General features: G+C 34.2%; 1 protein-coding gene and 1 pseudogene across 3 annotated transcripts in view; both read left to right on the top strand.

Moving 5' to 3' along the window:
* COPS2 (COP9 signalosome subunit 2) overlaps window positions 1-16133 on the top strand; it is a 29887-nt gene extending 13754 nt beyond the window's left edge. For 2 of the 3 annotated variants that reach the window (XM_028100354.2, XM_028100356.2), the window contains 10 exons: window positions 3283-3408; window positions 5667-5777; window positions 5898-5975; window positions 8384-8558; window positions 9305-9483; window positions 9598-9650; window positions 12433-12530; window positions 13858-13940; window positions 14691-14749; window positions 15383-16133. In XM_028100354.2, coding sequence (XP_027956155.1) covers window positions 3283-3408; window positions 5667-5777; window positions 5898-5975; window positions 8384-8558; window positions 9305-9483; window positions 9598-9650; window positions 12433-12530; window positions 13858-13940; window positions 14691-14749; window positions 15383-15527 — 1107 coding nt within the window. In that variant the 3' untranslated portion in view covers window positions 15528-16133. The remainder of the gene's footprint in view (window positions 1-3282; window positions 3409-5666; window positions 5778-5897; window positions 5976-8383; window positions 8559-9304; window positions 9484-9597; window positions 9651-12432; window positions 12531-13857; window positions 13941-14690; window positions 14750-15382) is intronic. The other variant, XM_028100355.2, reaches the window with a different exon arrangement.
* On the top strand, window positions 11236-11402 carry LOC114206588 (U2 spliceosomal RNA; annotated as a pseudogene).
* Window positions 16134-16948: the final 815 nt, after the last annotated feature.

The raw sequence follows: 16948 nt of genomic DNA, 5'->3' as shown, positions 1-16948 counted from the left end.
ACAATAGTCTTTTCTCCACAAGCAGCAGAGTGATCCTTTTGTTTTTGTTTTTAGAGTGATCCTTTTAAAATATAAGTCAGATTATGTCGTTCTTTTGCTCTAAATTTTCTAACAGTTGCTCTGAATCTTCTTTTTTTTTTTAAAGATTTTATTTATTTATTAGAGAGAGAGAGAGAATGAGAGACAGAGACCCTGAGAGGGAAGAGGGTCAGAGGGAGGAGCAGACTCTCCGCCGAGCAGGGAGCCCAATGTGGGACTCGATCCCGGGACTCCAGGATCATGACCTGAGCCGAAAGCAGTCGCTTAACCAACTGAGCCACCCAGGCGCCCCTGCTCTGAATCTTCTAATGGTTCCTACTCTCCTTAATAAAATCCAGATCCTTACCATGGCCTGGGAGACCCTATGTCAACTTACCCTTTGCAACCTTTCTGATACTATTTTCTGTCCTCTCCTTTACTGGGTTCCTTGCTGTCCTCTTGTCATCCTAAGCATGCTCCTACTTGTAAACCCTTGTATTTGCTGTTTCCTCTGTCCCAAACTCTCCTCTCAAATAGCCATATGGCTCTTTTCCCTGTTAAGGGTCACCATATATCAGGATGGCCTTCCTCTGACTACCTTATATAAAATCGCATCCTTCCCACCATCACTTAACATTCATCTTACCCTGTTGATTTTCTTCTTTTGACTATATCACCAACTTGATCTGTTTACTTAGTTACTGCCTTTCTGCTGCCCTCATCCTCATAGGTTGTAAGCTCCATGAGAGCAGAACTTTGTCTTATTCACTATTACATTCCTATCATTGTAATAGTGGCTGGTATTCAGTAGGTGCTCAAATATGTTGTTGAATGAAGTCATAGATAAGTTGGGATTGTCATAACATTGTACTCTCAGAGAATTGCTAGTCTTCAAGAGTGCAAGGTAGAGATGGAGGGGAAAATAAATGGTTAGATGAGAGGACTAGGGACAGATATGAACCTTAAAATCACTAAGAATAGAGGAATTTTTGAGAAAAAGATAAAGTGGAGTTTAGATAGCAGAGGTAAGCACTTGCTTCTATGTCAAATGTAAGGATAGCTGGCAATCTATTACCACTTTTTTTCGTCCTATCTCTATATTTCTCATATGTTTCTTCCCTCTCCCTATTAACCTCTCTATCCCATCTATTTGAAATTGAGCTCCCTGAATTGACTATTACCTTTGTCCAGTTAACTTCCACTAATCTTTCATCCTGTTCTTGATATACTCACTCTGGCATCCTCACCTACCTTCCAAAGGAGGGGCCCTCCATGACATCTACAAAAACTATCCACAAAATATTTTAGCTCATTCTTCCTCCCAAAATATCAAGACTATTCAAAACATGTTAAACATTAATAAGTATATTGCATGTTGCATTTAAATATAGTTAAGGGAAAATATCTCTCTTGAATTTACCCTTTCTAGTTCTGCTCTGATATTCTCAAAAATATCTCTCTGTTGCACAAAGAAAGCCCTCGTGCTTTCTTTCCATTTATTATTTGTGAAAATATTAAACACACATACTGTATTTAAATTAATAGCTTAGAAGGATATGTGGAAGAAGCATCAGGTGTCAGGGACAGAGGTTTTGACTAAACAATTTTAGTGACATTAGAAGCCCAATGTTAACTCTTAAGATTCTGTGATTTGAAATAATACCAAGAGACTAGAAAACTGCTATCTTAACATACTAGCAGTGGTTCGGTTTTTGAGCCCATTTAAATATATGCTACCCATAAGGCTTATTTTACCGTTTTACCTTGAGCCAAGATGGGAAGTAAGAGAAAGGATTATTTGTAGTTTATGTTACTTTACCTACCTTCCTTCTCTACCTTGTATTTGCTCAAACAGCATCTGTGAATAGTAGTTTCAGGTTCCATCCCTCATTTTCTGGTTGGATTCAGAATAGGACTCATGATGCTGTGTGAAGGTTTTGAGCAATAAAAAGTTGGAAGGGTTTGTTATCAACTGCTCTGTGTTTACCACTGTAATTTACCTAATTTTCCCTTAGTCTTTAAATACAGTAACATAATTATTGAAAAAATGCTTTAAAATTACAAGAGCATAAGAAAATGAATTCAAAACTAACTTTTTGCTAAAATCCTATTTCAGTATCCAGATACAATCTCCAAGTTAGGACAGTCCTATTTCTGATTTGCCTTTCGCCATGAGATATGTTCTGTACCTTGGATTTTGACAGCTCACTGATAGGATATTACCTATTATTTACCCATACATGGTACTGGCATGGGTGGGAAGAAGTGGACAGAAGAGTGGGAAAAGCCTTAGTGGTATATATCCAACTACCTTTTCACCAGGTATGCCAACTGGTGTTTCCTTTTTTGTAACTCAGTTCTTGCTTAGATTTCAGGAAGTCTTCTCACGTTCATAAACACACATGGTCTGTTAGTCAAGAAAAACACTATATCTGCCAGTGCTCCCCCTCCCTGATTAAAAGTAGAGTAGAACCTAGTGAAAAGAAGGATTAATAGCAGTTGGAGATTGTGGGGACTGTGGATGCAGATTATCAGGTTAGACTCATAAATTGACTTACATGATCTACTTTGGGGGGGGTAGACCATCCACCAAAATACTTAAGTGTTGGAAATTTGACTGGTGTTTCTTTATTTCCTCAGATCGCTCCTGTTTCCTCAAATAACCAAAGTAGTGCAAATAGTCCTGCAAGGAATAGCAACATTACCTACATTTACTATTGAGTAGAGCCTTGCGTGGGAGGACTTTTCTTGATAGTGGGATGAGTACCTGGGCTTGAAAAGATTCTTTCACTTCACATTGTATCCTTGAGCCAACCAATAATACAGGGAGAAAAGAAACATACCACTATTGCTAGAGAGCTTTCTCATCAAGGGGTAAATCTTCAGGAGAGGATATGGCTGATACCTGCATAGTTGGTACCCAAGGCATTTGAAAAGTTGGATTTATTTGTATTTTTTGGTCTGTGAATATTTTAGTAGTTCTTATGATTTCAGTAAATAAATGTATGTTGTGCAATGAGAACAATACCTGAAATTTTGAGAATCTGTAAAATGTACTTTTTCATAGGGTAACTTCATAAATTTGGGTCATGCATTCAGTAATCTAGAAATTCCAAATACAAGCTAAAATGTTTATAGTGTATCTGTCATACATACTTTATCATAAAACTTTGTTTTTCATAGTAGTATGTGCTGTAGTCTTAATCATGTAGCTATTTTAGCACATAAATCCATATCTAATAACACATTTTTCTTCCCTGACAGACAAACTTTCCAGAAATGATGAACAGATATAAACAACTATTGACCTATATTCGGAGTGCAGTCACAAGAAATTATTCTGAAAAATCCATTAATTCTATTCTTGATTATATCTCCACTTCTAAACAGGTTAGATTCTGGTTTTTGCTCTTGGTACTTAACCAATGTGTTATTATTTATATTATGATACTGTAAACCCTTCCAACTTTTTATAATTATTTATACTAAAGGCTTTCTTCTTTTTTTTTTTTTTTTTTTTAAGGCCTGGAGATTTCTAGTCAAGCAGTTATACCAGGCATTAATGTGCTTTAGAAATAATATATACTATTTTCTTAATTATAGTACTAATCATACAATAATAAAAGGCAGTAACTAGCTAAATCTCTTCAAATAATATCTTGAGGTACATAATCTGCACACAACTTTTGCAGGTTTAAACTCCCACGTAGTTACTAACATAGTTCCTTCCAATAAACTCCATCACCACTTCCGTTAGATTTGTGTAGATTTGATTAAAGATCCTTGAGAGGAGACCCTATACTCATATTAGTACTTGGCATTACTTAATAGGTGTTTAGTAAATGCTTTTACAAAGCATGGGTGGATGATGGATGATGAAAGAAAGGGCTAATGATGAAGAAACTACAGTGGGCCTTGGGAAGGATAGAGCTTTTGTTCTAGATTTTGGTTATTAAGAAAAGCAATGATGATTTTATTGTATTGCTAAGATAATTTTTAATTGGATTGCTGTTCATATTCTTTTAAGCAACATAACTTAAACACCATGATATTTTATCACAAGAAGTATTCTCTATGTCATTTATTCTCCATGTCATTTAGGATTTCTTAAAACGTTTAATACTTTAAATATTCATAATAAAAAATGTTCATCTCAGAATCTCATTCTGTCTTTTCTGCTAGATGTCATTTCTTATTTCTTAAGGTAGTTTATTTTACTCTTTATATCTAAAATATATGTAAAGAAAATAGAGAAAAATAAACTTAAAACTGACCCTTGAACAACATGGGGGTTAGGGTGCCAAGCCCCTCCCCTTTGCCCCGCTGCGATGCAGTTAAAAATCTGTGGCATGACTATTGACTCCTCAAAAACTTAACTACTAATAGCCTGCTGTTGACCAGAAGCTTTACCTATAACATAAACAGTTGATCAACATATTTTGTATGTTATGTGTATACTGTATCTTTACAGTAAACTAAAGAAAAGAAAATGTTATGGAGAAAATCATAAGGAAGACAAAATATATTTATAGTACTGTACTGTATTTATCAGAAAAAATCCACGTATAAGTAAACCCACGCAGTTCAGACATGTTATTCAAGGGTCAACTGTGTATGTTTTGTTAAAACATTAGTATTTAATGGCACTAATTATAGAGTTGTTACATACAGGGGGGGCTTTTCTTATGTGGGGAAATATATTGAGTTTTACAAACAAGTGTCATCAAAACATTTTTGGTACACTATTTATAAATGGTATATACCAGATGTTGGTGGGGGGAATTAATTTCAAACTTTCAGATTGGGTGTTGCTTCGTCCTCTTATATGTACACTTTTTGTCTTTGAAAGTAAGAACAGGTACTGGGTGGGAGGTACTCAACTTATTCAGTATGCCATCAGCAGTCATGAATAGATAGGCAGCCTTTTCTGAAAGTTAACTTTCCTGTTGTCATGGCCCTCTTTCCTCTTGATCCTGTTGAGTAGAGATCCTAGAGAATCAGGTGTTCAAAGGCAGAGCCCGATGGGGGGAGGAGGATAGGTAGGGGAGCTTATCATAATGCAAAATAGAATGATTTCCATGAAAAAATGTCACACTCAGATTGGTGAATTGATGGTGTTTAGACATAGCTAAAATTGTGCTAGACTTTACCCTCTACCTAAGTCCAGCAGTTTACCAGTAACTTAAGAGCTGTGTAGTTTGGTTACTTGATTAATTATATTTATGGAAGAATTTTTGAGGGAAGCTTATTCTTTGTTTCTTTAGCTGCTTGCCTAGTGTTTGTCACGTGGCAGGTACCAAATGAGAGTTGAATGAATAGGATACACACTATTAATAACAGTACAACTAGTTCAATGTGTATGCCATTCACTTCCATCAGTATAAAGTGAGTCGTTAGATTAGAAAGGACAAATCATACTTTTAGAGCATTAGGTATTTTCTGGGTTTTACTTTTTAAAAACTCACATAAAAACAGAGCTAGGCACTTTTTGTAAATTTGGTCTGTTTTGCTAAGGTTTTGTTAAATTACAGACTGACACATTCAGAAACAGATCGTGTATCTTATGTGTATTAAAGTTCAAAGATGCACTTTTAGTTTGTTCAAATTAACTTTATTAACAGGTACAAATTTGCTGTTTACAATTATAGAATTCTGATTTTTTATGTCAGATGGATTTACTGCAGGAATTCTATGAAACAACACTGGAAGCTTTGAAAGATGCTAAGAATGATAGACTGTGGTTTAAGACAAACACAAAGGTAACAATTACAATTACTTTTTTTTTGAAGAGTGGGAGGGTGTCCTTAATAAACTCTCCTAAAGATTCATGCCTTTTCCTGTTGAAATCTTTTAATTTTAATAAGTGTGTTCTTTTACAGCTTGGGAAATTATATTTAGAACGAGAAGAATATGGAAAGCTTCAAAAAATTTTACGTCAGTTACATCAATCCTGCCAGGTAGCATTCTCTTATTTTTTCTTAATATTTCTTCATAATAAAAACAAGAAAAAATTATATTTGAAACTTACTTATGGATGTTTTGTTCAAGAATCATTTCCCAAATCAGATTTGGTAAATAAGATACCGGTAAGATAACCAATACTCATTTTTTCTGAGTATTACATTTCTTCCTGTTTAAATCATTAGTTTTGTGGAGTGAGGCACAGGTATCCATAAACAAATAGGCTAGTCATTAATGCCTATTAAGAATAAGCCTTTCATATTTAGTTATAAACCCTGTGAGAATCAGAAAGAACATTAGAGACATGAAATAAAGTTATTTCATATCTAGTTTATAATACATTATGTTAACAGTACTGTCCATTAGAACTTCATATGATGCTAGAAACTAGAAATATTCTGTATCTGCACTAATATCATAGCACCAGCTACATGTCATCAGGCAGTTGAAATGTGCCTGAGTTTTTAATTTTACTTAATTTAAATTTGAATGGCCACATGATTTACACAGTGCACCTCTATAAGTTTTTAACTGTGGTTATAATTTTGTGTTTGCTTTTTTGTCTTGATGAATAAGTTATTTCATATTAGTTTAAAATTTATGTGGAAATACTATTTTAAATGTTTTTAACCTCTTCCTGTGCTGTGTGCTATTATCTTAATTATGTATGTTATTTCTGTGAATGGGAGAAAAGTTGATCAGGAAAGTTTTAAATTAATCACCTGCATGTATTTTCATTTAACTTTTTTTTAAGGTGTTTTTGTTTTGTTTTGTTTTTTTAGGTTTTTTACAAAAGAAAATGTTTTTATTTCATAGTAGTTTTGCTTCGGGGCACCTGGGTGGCTCAGATGGTTAAGCGTCTGCCTTTAGCTCAGGTCATGATCCCAGGGTGCTGGGATCGAGCCCCACATTGGGCTCCTGGCTCATTGGGGAGCTTGCTTCTCCCTCTCCCTCTGCCTCTCCCCTGCTCATGCTCTCTCTCTCTCCTCTCTCTATCTCTGTGTCTCAAATGAATAAATAAAAAAATCTTTAAAAAGTAAAAAAATAAATTAATTACCTGCATGTATTTACATTTAACTTTTTTTTAGGGTTTTTTTTATTTTAGGTTTTTTACGAAAGAAAATGTTTTTATTTCATAATAGTTTTGCTTCGGGGCACCTGGGTGACTCAGTTGGTTAAGCTTCTGCCTTTGGCTCAGGTCATGATCCTGGGGTCCTGGGATCGAGCCCGGCATCAGACTCCTGCTCAGTGGGGAGTCTTATTTCTCCCTCTTCCTCTCCCCCCCCCACTCATGTTCTCTCTCTGTCTCAAATAAATAAATAAAATCTTAAAAAAAAACTCATAATAGTTTTGCTTCATAAAGCACATTAGTTATGATTTGTTTCTTATCTAAACATTCTTAGAAGAGCTTAGTCTGATGTGTAAACAACTGTGAGCTCAGTTCCATGTGAAGTGGAAATGATAGAGAAGCCATTTCTGAATGGAAGAGGGTCTTTAAGCGTTTATATACGGAATACGAAAAAGCCCTCTGGTGAAGGTTTTGCTCAGTTTATTTTGGAACATAAGAAAATTCTATCTGATTGCAAATAACCTTATAGCAGAGACATATGATAATCTAGGTGTACAAATTGTGTCTTACATATCATATTTTACTGTGGTTGTGATTGATTAGTGAATGACTAAACAATTCTGTTGGAAGACCAAATAAGTAATAAATTTTGGCTTTGTGTAAGGACTTGATATTTATGATTATCTGACTGTTGCCCGTATGCTCTTTTTCACGACCTGTATTTTGTAGGCTATTGGTTATTTTTCAAAGTTGAACTCAAACCTTACCACCTTTGTTATTCCTTTTACATCCATCAGCAAAGTTAGTCACTCTCTCTTCCATTCTTTGGGCACTTGGTTCATGCTTCAAATAGAATCATTATTTATGTTGTAATTTATCTATTGACAGATTAATCTTCTAGACTGTGAACTTTTGGGGGCCAGGAACATTAGCTTATTTAACTGTGTATTTCTCCAAGGTAGACCCAGTGCCTGGCACTAGGAAGGCACCTGGAAGTGCTTTTTGATCAAATCAGTGGATATAAAGTGGTTGTGAAGATTTGGGGAAGCCCATAAAGAATCTCCTAGATAGAAACAAACATTATAACATTTTATACATTATAAAATACTTCTAGTCACTTTTTCCTTATTGAATGACTAGAAAGTACAAAGGATGTGTGTATTCCTTTTTGGCTATTAAAGGTAGTGTTCTTAATGTTCTAGATCTTAATTAAAATTTGTAGTACATTTTCACACAGAATTAGTATTATAAACATAAGGATCTCAGGCTAATTCAAATAAAAATTAGTAGGTTGACTGTGAATTCTATTTTAACTAAAGTTCTTTGCTTTCTTAGACTGATGATGGAGAAGATGACCTGAAAAAAGGTACACAGTTATTAGAAATATACGCTTTGGAAATTCAAATGTACACAGCACAGAAGAATAACAAAAAACTTAAAGCACTCTATGAACAGTCACTTCACATCAAGTCTGCCATCCCTCATCCACTGATCATGGGAGTCATCAGAGGCAAGTTTTGTTAGGAGAAGCGTGGGCAGTGTCATGGGAAGATACCAGGGTGTCATTGTATATGATTGAATGACTCTGAAGGTTGTTTCTGTTTTAGTGAAAACAAATGGTAAAGTAGTAAAATCAGTGAAATGATCTAGTCTTAGAAAGAAATTAGAATTAGAAATTGAATTTTTTGTCTTGTAAAATTTTACATCAGTGAACTATACTTCAATAGAAAATTTACCATCAGAAGTTCTACTCTCAAGACTGGGGGAGTTGAGAGGGGGGAAAAAGAACTTCTGTTCTTGAATTATGATGATATACATAAAATTCTTTCCTGCCTCAACTGAGAATAAAGATTTGCAAATGCTTGTTTGATGTTTATAATGAAGAACTTGCTTTTTAGAATTAAAGTGAGTACTGAGGCACCTGTGTGGCTTAGTTGGTTAAGCGTCTGACTCTTTGATTTCAGCTCAGGTCATGATCTCAGGGTTGTGAGATTAAGCCCTGCATCTGGATCCATGCTGAGCGTGGAGCCTGCTTGAGATTCTCTCTCTCCCTTTCCCTCTCCCCTCCCCCTTTCTCCTCTCCACCCCGCCGCCCCCCAAAAAGAATTAAATCGAGTACCTTGGGGCTAGTACTATTCAGGCTGTAGAATTAAAAGACTGGAAAGCCACTATCATAGTTTTCATTTGATTTTTACAAAGTGCTCAATCTTACTACAGAACTGCAAATGCCCTTTTATCCTGTTTTATTCTTTATAGAATGTGGTGGTAAAATGCACTTGAGAGAAGGTGAATTTGAAAAGGCACACACTGATTTTTTTGAAGCCTTCAAGAATTATGATGAATCGGGAAGTCCAAGACGAACCACTTGCTTAAAATATTTGGTTTTAGCAAATATGCTAATGAAATCGGGAATAAATCCATTTGACTCACAGGAGGTATGTGTGTGTTCATTTCTGTCAGCTATCTTTTCTGGAAGTAAATGTTATTCTTTATTTGTACATATAGCATAATTTTTCTTTCTTTCTTTCTTTTTTTCTTACTGTGCTTAGGCCAAACCATACAAAAATGATCCAGAAATTCTAGCAATGACGAATTTAGTAAGGTAAGATTTTATATTTCAGTTAAGGTAAATTTCCTTAAAGCAGTGAATTAGAGGGGAAAGAGAGAGAAATTTTGAGAATTTAGTTAATATTCCAAATTTACTCTCTTACATTTCATTTTGAAATATTCCAAAGTTTGTGAAATTTTTATCTTTTGAAGTCATTTATTCTGTTTCTGTTAATCACAAGATTTTATATAGTATTGTTTTATATAGTATAGTATTGGCTGTTTTTTTTTCTTACTATCTACATGTTTGTGTCTGTGTTATTTTTCAGTAGAAAACTGATTGTAGATATTTTAAAACAATTTCACAGTGTTTGCTGTTTCTACCTGCCTTAATCCAAAAAGAAATTATGAATTGGTCCACATAAATCAAAAATTTTCAACAAGACAATGTCTTCACATATTTTCTCAATTGACAAGATTTAAAAAATCATTTAAAAAAGGTTTACCTCAGATAAATTTTCTGGGGTGAGGAGCAGAGGGGTCATACTGGTAAGAAACCCAAGGATATATTGATGACTTCCACAGTATGATTGTTAGCAACTGAAAAACCTGCTATGATCAATTAATATTAAATAAAATGTAGAAGATAAAGCGAAAAGCCTAGTAAAGGAGGCCTACTTTTGCAAAAGAAATCAGTGAGCAAGAAAAATTTTTCTCTGGGCTGGGAATTATTGGAGCCTAGGTTTCTAAAAGTCTTTTGTTTTAGATTGTGCAGCTGAGTTTACCAAGGCAGGAAGAATATTAGGGACATAGAGTAGGGTGGGGTTTTTTGCATATGTATGTAGGTAATGGAAGTGGTAAGACATTCTTTTAATAGTCTTTTATATACTTGGAGAAAATAGCTTATTACATGATATTGTTTGGGTTCCTATGAAAAATGTCCTCATTTACTTTGTTTTTATCTGGCTATAGGTTTTACAAATTACTAGGTTTGTTTAAGGAAACTTCAATTTTAGCTGTAAAAAATAAGAATGATTTTATTTTAAAGGGACTAGGACTAGTTAGGAGATAACTCTAAATTGCAACATGAAAAAATCAATTTCTTTCGTGCACTTGGGTGGCTCAGTTGGTTAAAGGTCCAGTTCCTGATTTTGGCTCAGGTCTTGATCTCAGGGTCAAGTTCAGGCCTTGTGTTGGGCTCCATGCTAGGCATGGAACCTACTTTTAAAACAATATCATTTTCTTTTATTTATTTCTTTATTCTAGTATGTATTTGTTGAATTAAGTTGATTTTAGTTATGAAAGGAGATTTCTCCATCTTTATTTCAAATGGTTTATTACTCAGCATTTGGCCGCATTAACTGAAAGATGATTTAGCTAGAGATTCACTTCATAATACTTTAGAAAAATGTTTATAAAGTTAAATTGTTAAGCAACAGTTTAAACTTTTAAAACTCTTAAAAATTGAGGGAGAGTTTGCCCTAGACATTAATATTTCATCTAAATTAAATTGGTTAAATACATTAAAATGGATTAAAGGGCTGATTTATCAGACCTGTAAAAAGGTAATAGCTATATTTATATATTTACTATTTCATACAATTTAGTCCAGTGAAACCTCTATATTGGAACTCAGTTTTATCGCTTCTCGGCCTTTTGGCTAAGATCAAGTGTATATTGGAACTCAGTTTATTTTAATGATAAATTTTGATCCAGGCAAGTGGCCTGTGCTGTCCCACATTTTGTATAAGATTTTTTTTAAGTCACTTAAATAGTGGAAGAATGTCTCTTGGTTAAAATATACACATGTGCATGTGTTTCACTACTTGAATATATCCTCCTGTAGTATATTTTGCAGTGATGTATTTGGGGTAGGTGAGAAAGTAATGCTTCCTAATTTTATCTTCCTAGTCAGTTGCCAGCAGACTAGAGGAAAATAATTCCTGTTGAAGCACTTGAATCACCTGCCCCTAACATGAAGTTACATTGCGACCCAACAGATGGAAGCACAGCAGAGGGCGTGCAGAATGGCTGATGATATGTCTTACATATAAAGCAGACAGTGGTGCCATATCCAGAAGGTTGGCTTCTTCCTTCTCAGCACCTTTAGCAATCCCCATAGTGCCCTACAGAGTTATTTTAAGAGTAGATACTAGACACCTCAGAGAATTACGAACATAAATCAGCCTTTGGCCTTCTGCAGCAGGGTCCATCACTCTCTCCTTTGTGTGTGTGTCCCATTTGGCACTAATTACGTGCCACTGATATTTTTGCTATATAACTCAGTGGAATTTTAAGGCTAGAGAAAATTTAGAATCAAATGTTCCTTTGCAGAGTTTTAGCAGTTGCTGGTAGCTTTCTAGAAGATAAAAATTAGGAAGCTGCATTTCTGAATAATCATCAGAGAGAATGTAGTGTCTTATTTCAAAGACAAGGCCATACTCCTCCATATAGTAGTATGCATGAAACCTCATTTCTTAGGGATTAAATGATAAATGCCCAATTTAATTTGAAAGTAGCAAGCAATAAACAGTTTTTATATTTGTCAGTTTTTAACAATGTTAAGATTTTGAGAAGATTTTAATGAACTATATATATATAAATAAAGTATATGACCCCAATGGAAGATTTATTTAATCTTTGTAAAACCACAAGCATTAAAAAAGAAATTAATTTTATTTGCAGAAGGATGTGTGTGTTTAACTCTGATTTCTACAACAGAAACTATAATGTAACTTAGATTATTGCATATAAAAATTGAGAAACAGGCATTTTGGATTATCTGAGTTAATACATGACTTCTTCATGTTTGACAAGATTTATACTTTTTCTTTTAGTGCCTATCAGAATAATGACATCACTGAATTTGAAAAGATTCTGAAAACAAATCACAGCAACATCATGGATGACCCTTTCATTAGGGAACACATTGAAGGTATACTCTTTCTGCTGACTGAATTCAGTTACCTTCTGTGCTACCTCAAGCAGTGCTTCTGAATGGAGCTGCGTGGAATTAAATCAGTTTTCCTCTGTGTATTGCCAAGTATAGAAATGTTTCTAAATGCTTTCATGGAGTAGGATATTATTTGAGACTATAAAGCTGTTTTAAAGAAATCATTCACCAGTTTCCTGCTATTTATTATCATGAATTCTTATATGATGTCCATTTCATTTAAGGTGGCTGTCTATCTCTTTTACCTTTTTATTCTAATTTTGATATTGTGTGTTTATTATTGATACTTTGGTTCAAAGTTAATTTTTAGGATTTTGGACAAGTAACAAAAACTTTAAAAATAGTCTGCTCTAGATGATGCAGAGATGCATTACGTTGAAGGGTGGCTAATGTTGTACCAGTAAGTGTATGAGATTTTTAATAAGTTCTGTTGGATTAACAAAGACAAAAATCATTCCTTTTTCTGGGGCCTCTTTTGTACCTCCAGTGTTCCCACCTGTTTATGGAACTATTTGAGGGTTTTTAAATGACCATTTGGAACAACTCATTCAAATACTTAAATTCCAGATGCATCAGGAATATCTGAAGAATACTTTGGAAGTAATGTTCTTCTTTCCCCGCCTTCCTTTCTCTTTCATTCAGCAGACATTTTAAAAGTTCTTGTATGAAGCTAGAATGATGGATATAGAAAAATTTAGAAGCCTTATGCATGAACTCCAGTCTAGTTTTTTTTGTTGTTGTTTTTTATAAGACGCTTGTCTGTGAAGAAATTGGAGAAAATTGCAAGATCAATGTATAAAATATAATACTCTAGATTTTGAGAGCATAAAATAAGGGACTTGACTGGCATGATTCAGAGCTTCTTGAAAGATGTTAGCTATAGAGGAGATGGTGAGCAGTGTGGAGTATTATTGAGAAGGCAAGAGGATATTTTAGGTAGCATCACAACATAAGCAAAATCAGGGAGGTGGGAACAAGAAAAAATTATGATCAGCAGCCTCTAATCTTACTGTGCGTCTGTTGGACCCAAACATTTTTAGATCCAGATACCTCATGTCTGGGGCACCTGGCTAGCTCAGTCAGTAGAGCATGTTACTCTTGATCTTGGGGTGATGAGTTCGAGCCCCATGTTGGGCATAGAGCTTACTTAAAAACAAACCAAAAAAACCAAATACGTTATGTCCTTGCCAGGCAGAAAGATTCTGAAAAAATAATTGATATAGTTAATTAATGTGATTTAGAAGTGCATAACGTTTCATGCAGATATACAAACTGTTAAATTTATTTTCATTTTTATCTTTTCTTTCAGAGCTTTTGCGAAACATCAGAACACAAGTGCTCATAAAATTAATTAAGCCTTACACAAGAATACATATTCCTTTTATTTCTAAGGTACTTATATTCATAGATCTTAGTATTTATAATTTGTAGTTATAAATGCAGTGTATTTAAAAATTATTTTGGTAACATTTTTATAATACCTTTTCAAAATACAGCATACGTTAGGGCTTTCCTTTTAATGCAAATTATTCTGTGTTTTCTTCGCATAAATTAACAGTAAAGAGAAATAAGGATTTGTTACATTTCTTTTTAAAGATTCCTTCAGCCTCAAAGAACATTATAGAGGACAGAGTAGCAGCTAAAATATATAATTGATGTAGTTTTTAACCCAACCACAATAAAATTGTGGTAGGAATATACTTTAAAGGGGCACCTGGATGGCTCAGTCGTTAAGTGTGTCTGCCTTCAGCTCAGGTCATGGTCCTAGGGTCCTGGGATCGAGCCACGCATCGGGCTCCCTGCTCAGCAGGAAGCCCGCTTCTCCCTCTCCCACTCACCCTGCTTGTGTTCCCGCTCTCACTGTCTCTCTCTCTCTCTCTCTCTCTCTCTCTCTCTCTCTCTCTCTGTCAAATAAATAAAATCTTAAAAAGAAAAAAAGAATATACTTTAAAAATTACGAAGTTAAATTTGGTCAGACCTATGTTCTCAGAAATATTTTGAAGTGATAATGAAGTTTGTATTAAATTTTCTTTTCACTAAATTTAAGTGGTGGGAATGAATTTAAAATCAGAATAATTACTCATTATCATAAAGTCTTTAAAGAAGTTAATTACTAGAATTATAATGAGTCTTTTGTCTTAGGAGTTAAACATAGATGTAGCTGATGTGGAGAGCTTGCTGGTGCAGTGCATATTGGATAAGTAAGTACTTGACCGTTCATCACAAAATGTTTAGGACCATAACGTTTGAATAATGGGAACAAAGGTAGCAGTGGAATTCTTGATTTTTCACAAAAAGCATCCTCTGGCTATAATTTTCTATTAAAAGAGATACATATATATATGCATGGTGGCTTTTTGTGAATGAGTGAACATATTAAGCCCTTGATTTCTGAAAAAGTTGTAAATGGTTTTCAGAAAGATTTCTCATTCTGTATGTGACCTATCCAGCTAGAGAATTATTTAATGAATAGTATTTTTTTATGTTTTTAAAGTATAAGGCATGATATATAATAGTTTTGAAATTACATTTTTCTTAAAAGCAGTATGGTATTTAAAGCTTCACAAGCTTATTTGCTCTTGATTAATCAGGTAAGTCTGTGCCTGTTGATTCTTTTAGTGAAACTGATAAAAGGTAGCTGAAATCCAGTTTCTGTGTAGAGTTTTAATAAGGCAATGAATGAAATAAGTAATCCTGAATTTGGTCGCTTAGTGGAGGCAGCAGTTTCTTCTTTTGCATTTATTGATACTGTAAATATTTTTTGAAACATTAGTCTAAAAGTTACACTCAGTGAAAATGGTTTGTAGACGTGTCTTTTATTTATTTATTTCTAGCACTATTCATGGCCGAATTGATCAAGTCAACCAACTCCTTGAATTGGATCATCAGAAGAGGGGTGGTGCCCGATATACTGCACTAGATAAATGGACCAACCAATTAAATTCTCTCAACCAGGCTGTAGTCAGCAAACTGGCTTAACGGAGAACAAGCTTTCACAGACGTACTTAATGCAACAGTGCAGAGATGTAATCCTTAAAAGAACTGGGAATGGCAAAACTACTGTCGGTTGATGTGTCCTGAAAATTATTGGAGTTATGGCAGAAGTGCTTTTTTTGATCAACTGGTTTGTGTTTTGCTGCTGCATTTATCCCAAGAAAAACAGCTTTAATCTCCAGAAGAAAACCAAAATGCCATGGGATTTATGCTGTATTGACATCTTGCCCTAAACATACAACATCATAGTAATTTGTCATGGGCAACATGACCAGAGAGAAGATTTTTGTCATGATTTTAAATACACTGACATGTTACTGTTGGTTAAATTTAAACATGTTTTACCTGCAGAAATTCTCTCACAAATAACCTGCAATAACTTGAAATGCATACCCTTTTGAACACTTCCTTTTCTCATGTATAAATTGAAATGTTTGCTGCATTTTGCAAAATGTCAATTCTCCAAAAATGTGTCCGTATATTTCTGTACCTGCAGTGTAGTAAAGGTTTAGATGAAACCCCATAATTATAGTGGCATACTGTCACTTAGGTTTCAAGCAGCAAAATAAACAGTGCAGCTCAGAAATTGTAGTTTGGTTCTTGATGTGTTTTTATTACATTTGGGGTTTTCGTTTTGTTTTTTAGTACCTTAGAAATTTCAAATTATTTTATCTTCGGTTAATGATTTTAAAAAGCATGGGAGCAAATAAGTTGGTTATTTGCTTTCAAGTTTTTTAAAGTAGTCTTTATTGATAAAGTAAGGAGAACTAGTTTCTAACAAAACACTTGCATAGTACGTACTTTAACGTGATGCTTTAAAGGAATAAAGTTTTTTTTTCTAAGAATGATAATTCCTTTTTAAAAATACTAACTCTCAGAATGTTCACTTTAAACAAATATGCCAGAACATAGACAGCTAAATGAATGTTACCCTGTATAGTGATCATGCTGGAAAATTATTTCCTAATTCCAGCAATCTACCATTGCTCAAAACCTCTTGGGTTTTGCTCTTTTAGAATTGCATCCAAAGCTAATTTAAGTCATACACACTATTAACTTTATGACACACATTGTTTAAGAAAGTATTATCAAGCTTGATTTTTTTTTATGGTTACCATCACTTGGCACCAAATGATATCAAGCTTGATTTTTTTTTTTTTTTTTATGGTTACCATCACTTGGCACCAAATGACTTTGGACAGTTTCCAAAAATTAATCTATCTTTGAGGTAATAGTAGAAAATATGCAGCTGGCTTTGAAGGCGATCCCAAAAGAGTTTGAAAGGTATTTTGAGCAGTGGTAGCATAGTTAGGATAATGAACTGTGGCCTTCCAAGGTGACCACCTTAAAGGAGACACAGCTCATTTGAATGTATTGAGTTTTGGATGTATTTGTTTCATTTAAAA

This window comes from Eumetopias jubatus, unplaced genomic scaffold, assembly GCF_037043125.1.
Source record: "Eumetopias jubatus isolate StellerSeaLion01/CBP00866 unplaced genomic scaffold, mEumJub1_p1.0 scaffold_7, whole genome shotgun sequence".
Lineage (NCBI taxonomy): Eukaryota > Metazoa > Chordata > Mammalia > Carnivora > Otariidae > Eumetopias > Eumetopias jubatus.
The sequence above is the reverse complement of the archived record's forward strand: the minus strand, read 5'-3'. Positions and strand labels throughout refer to the sequence as shown.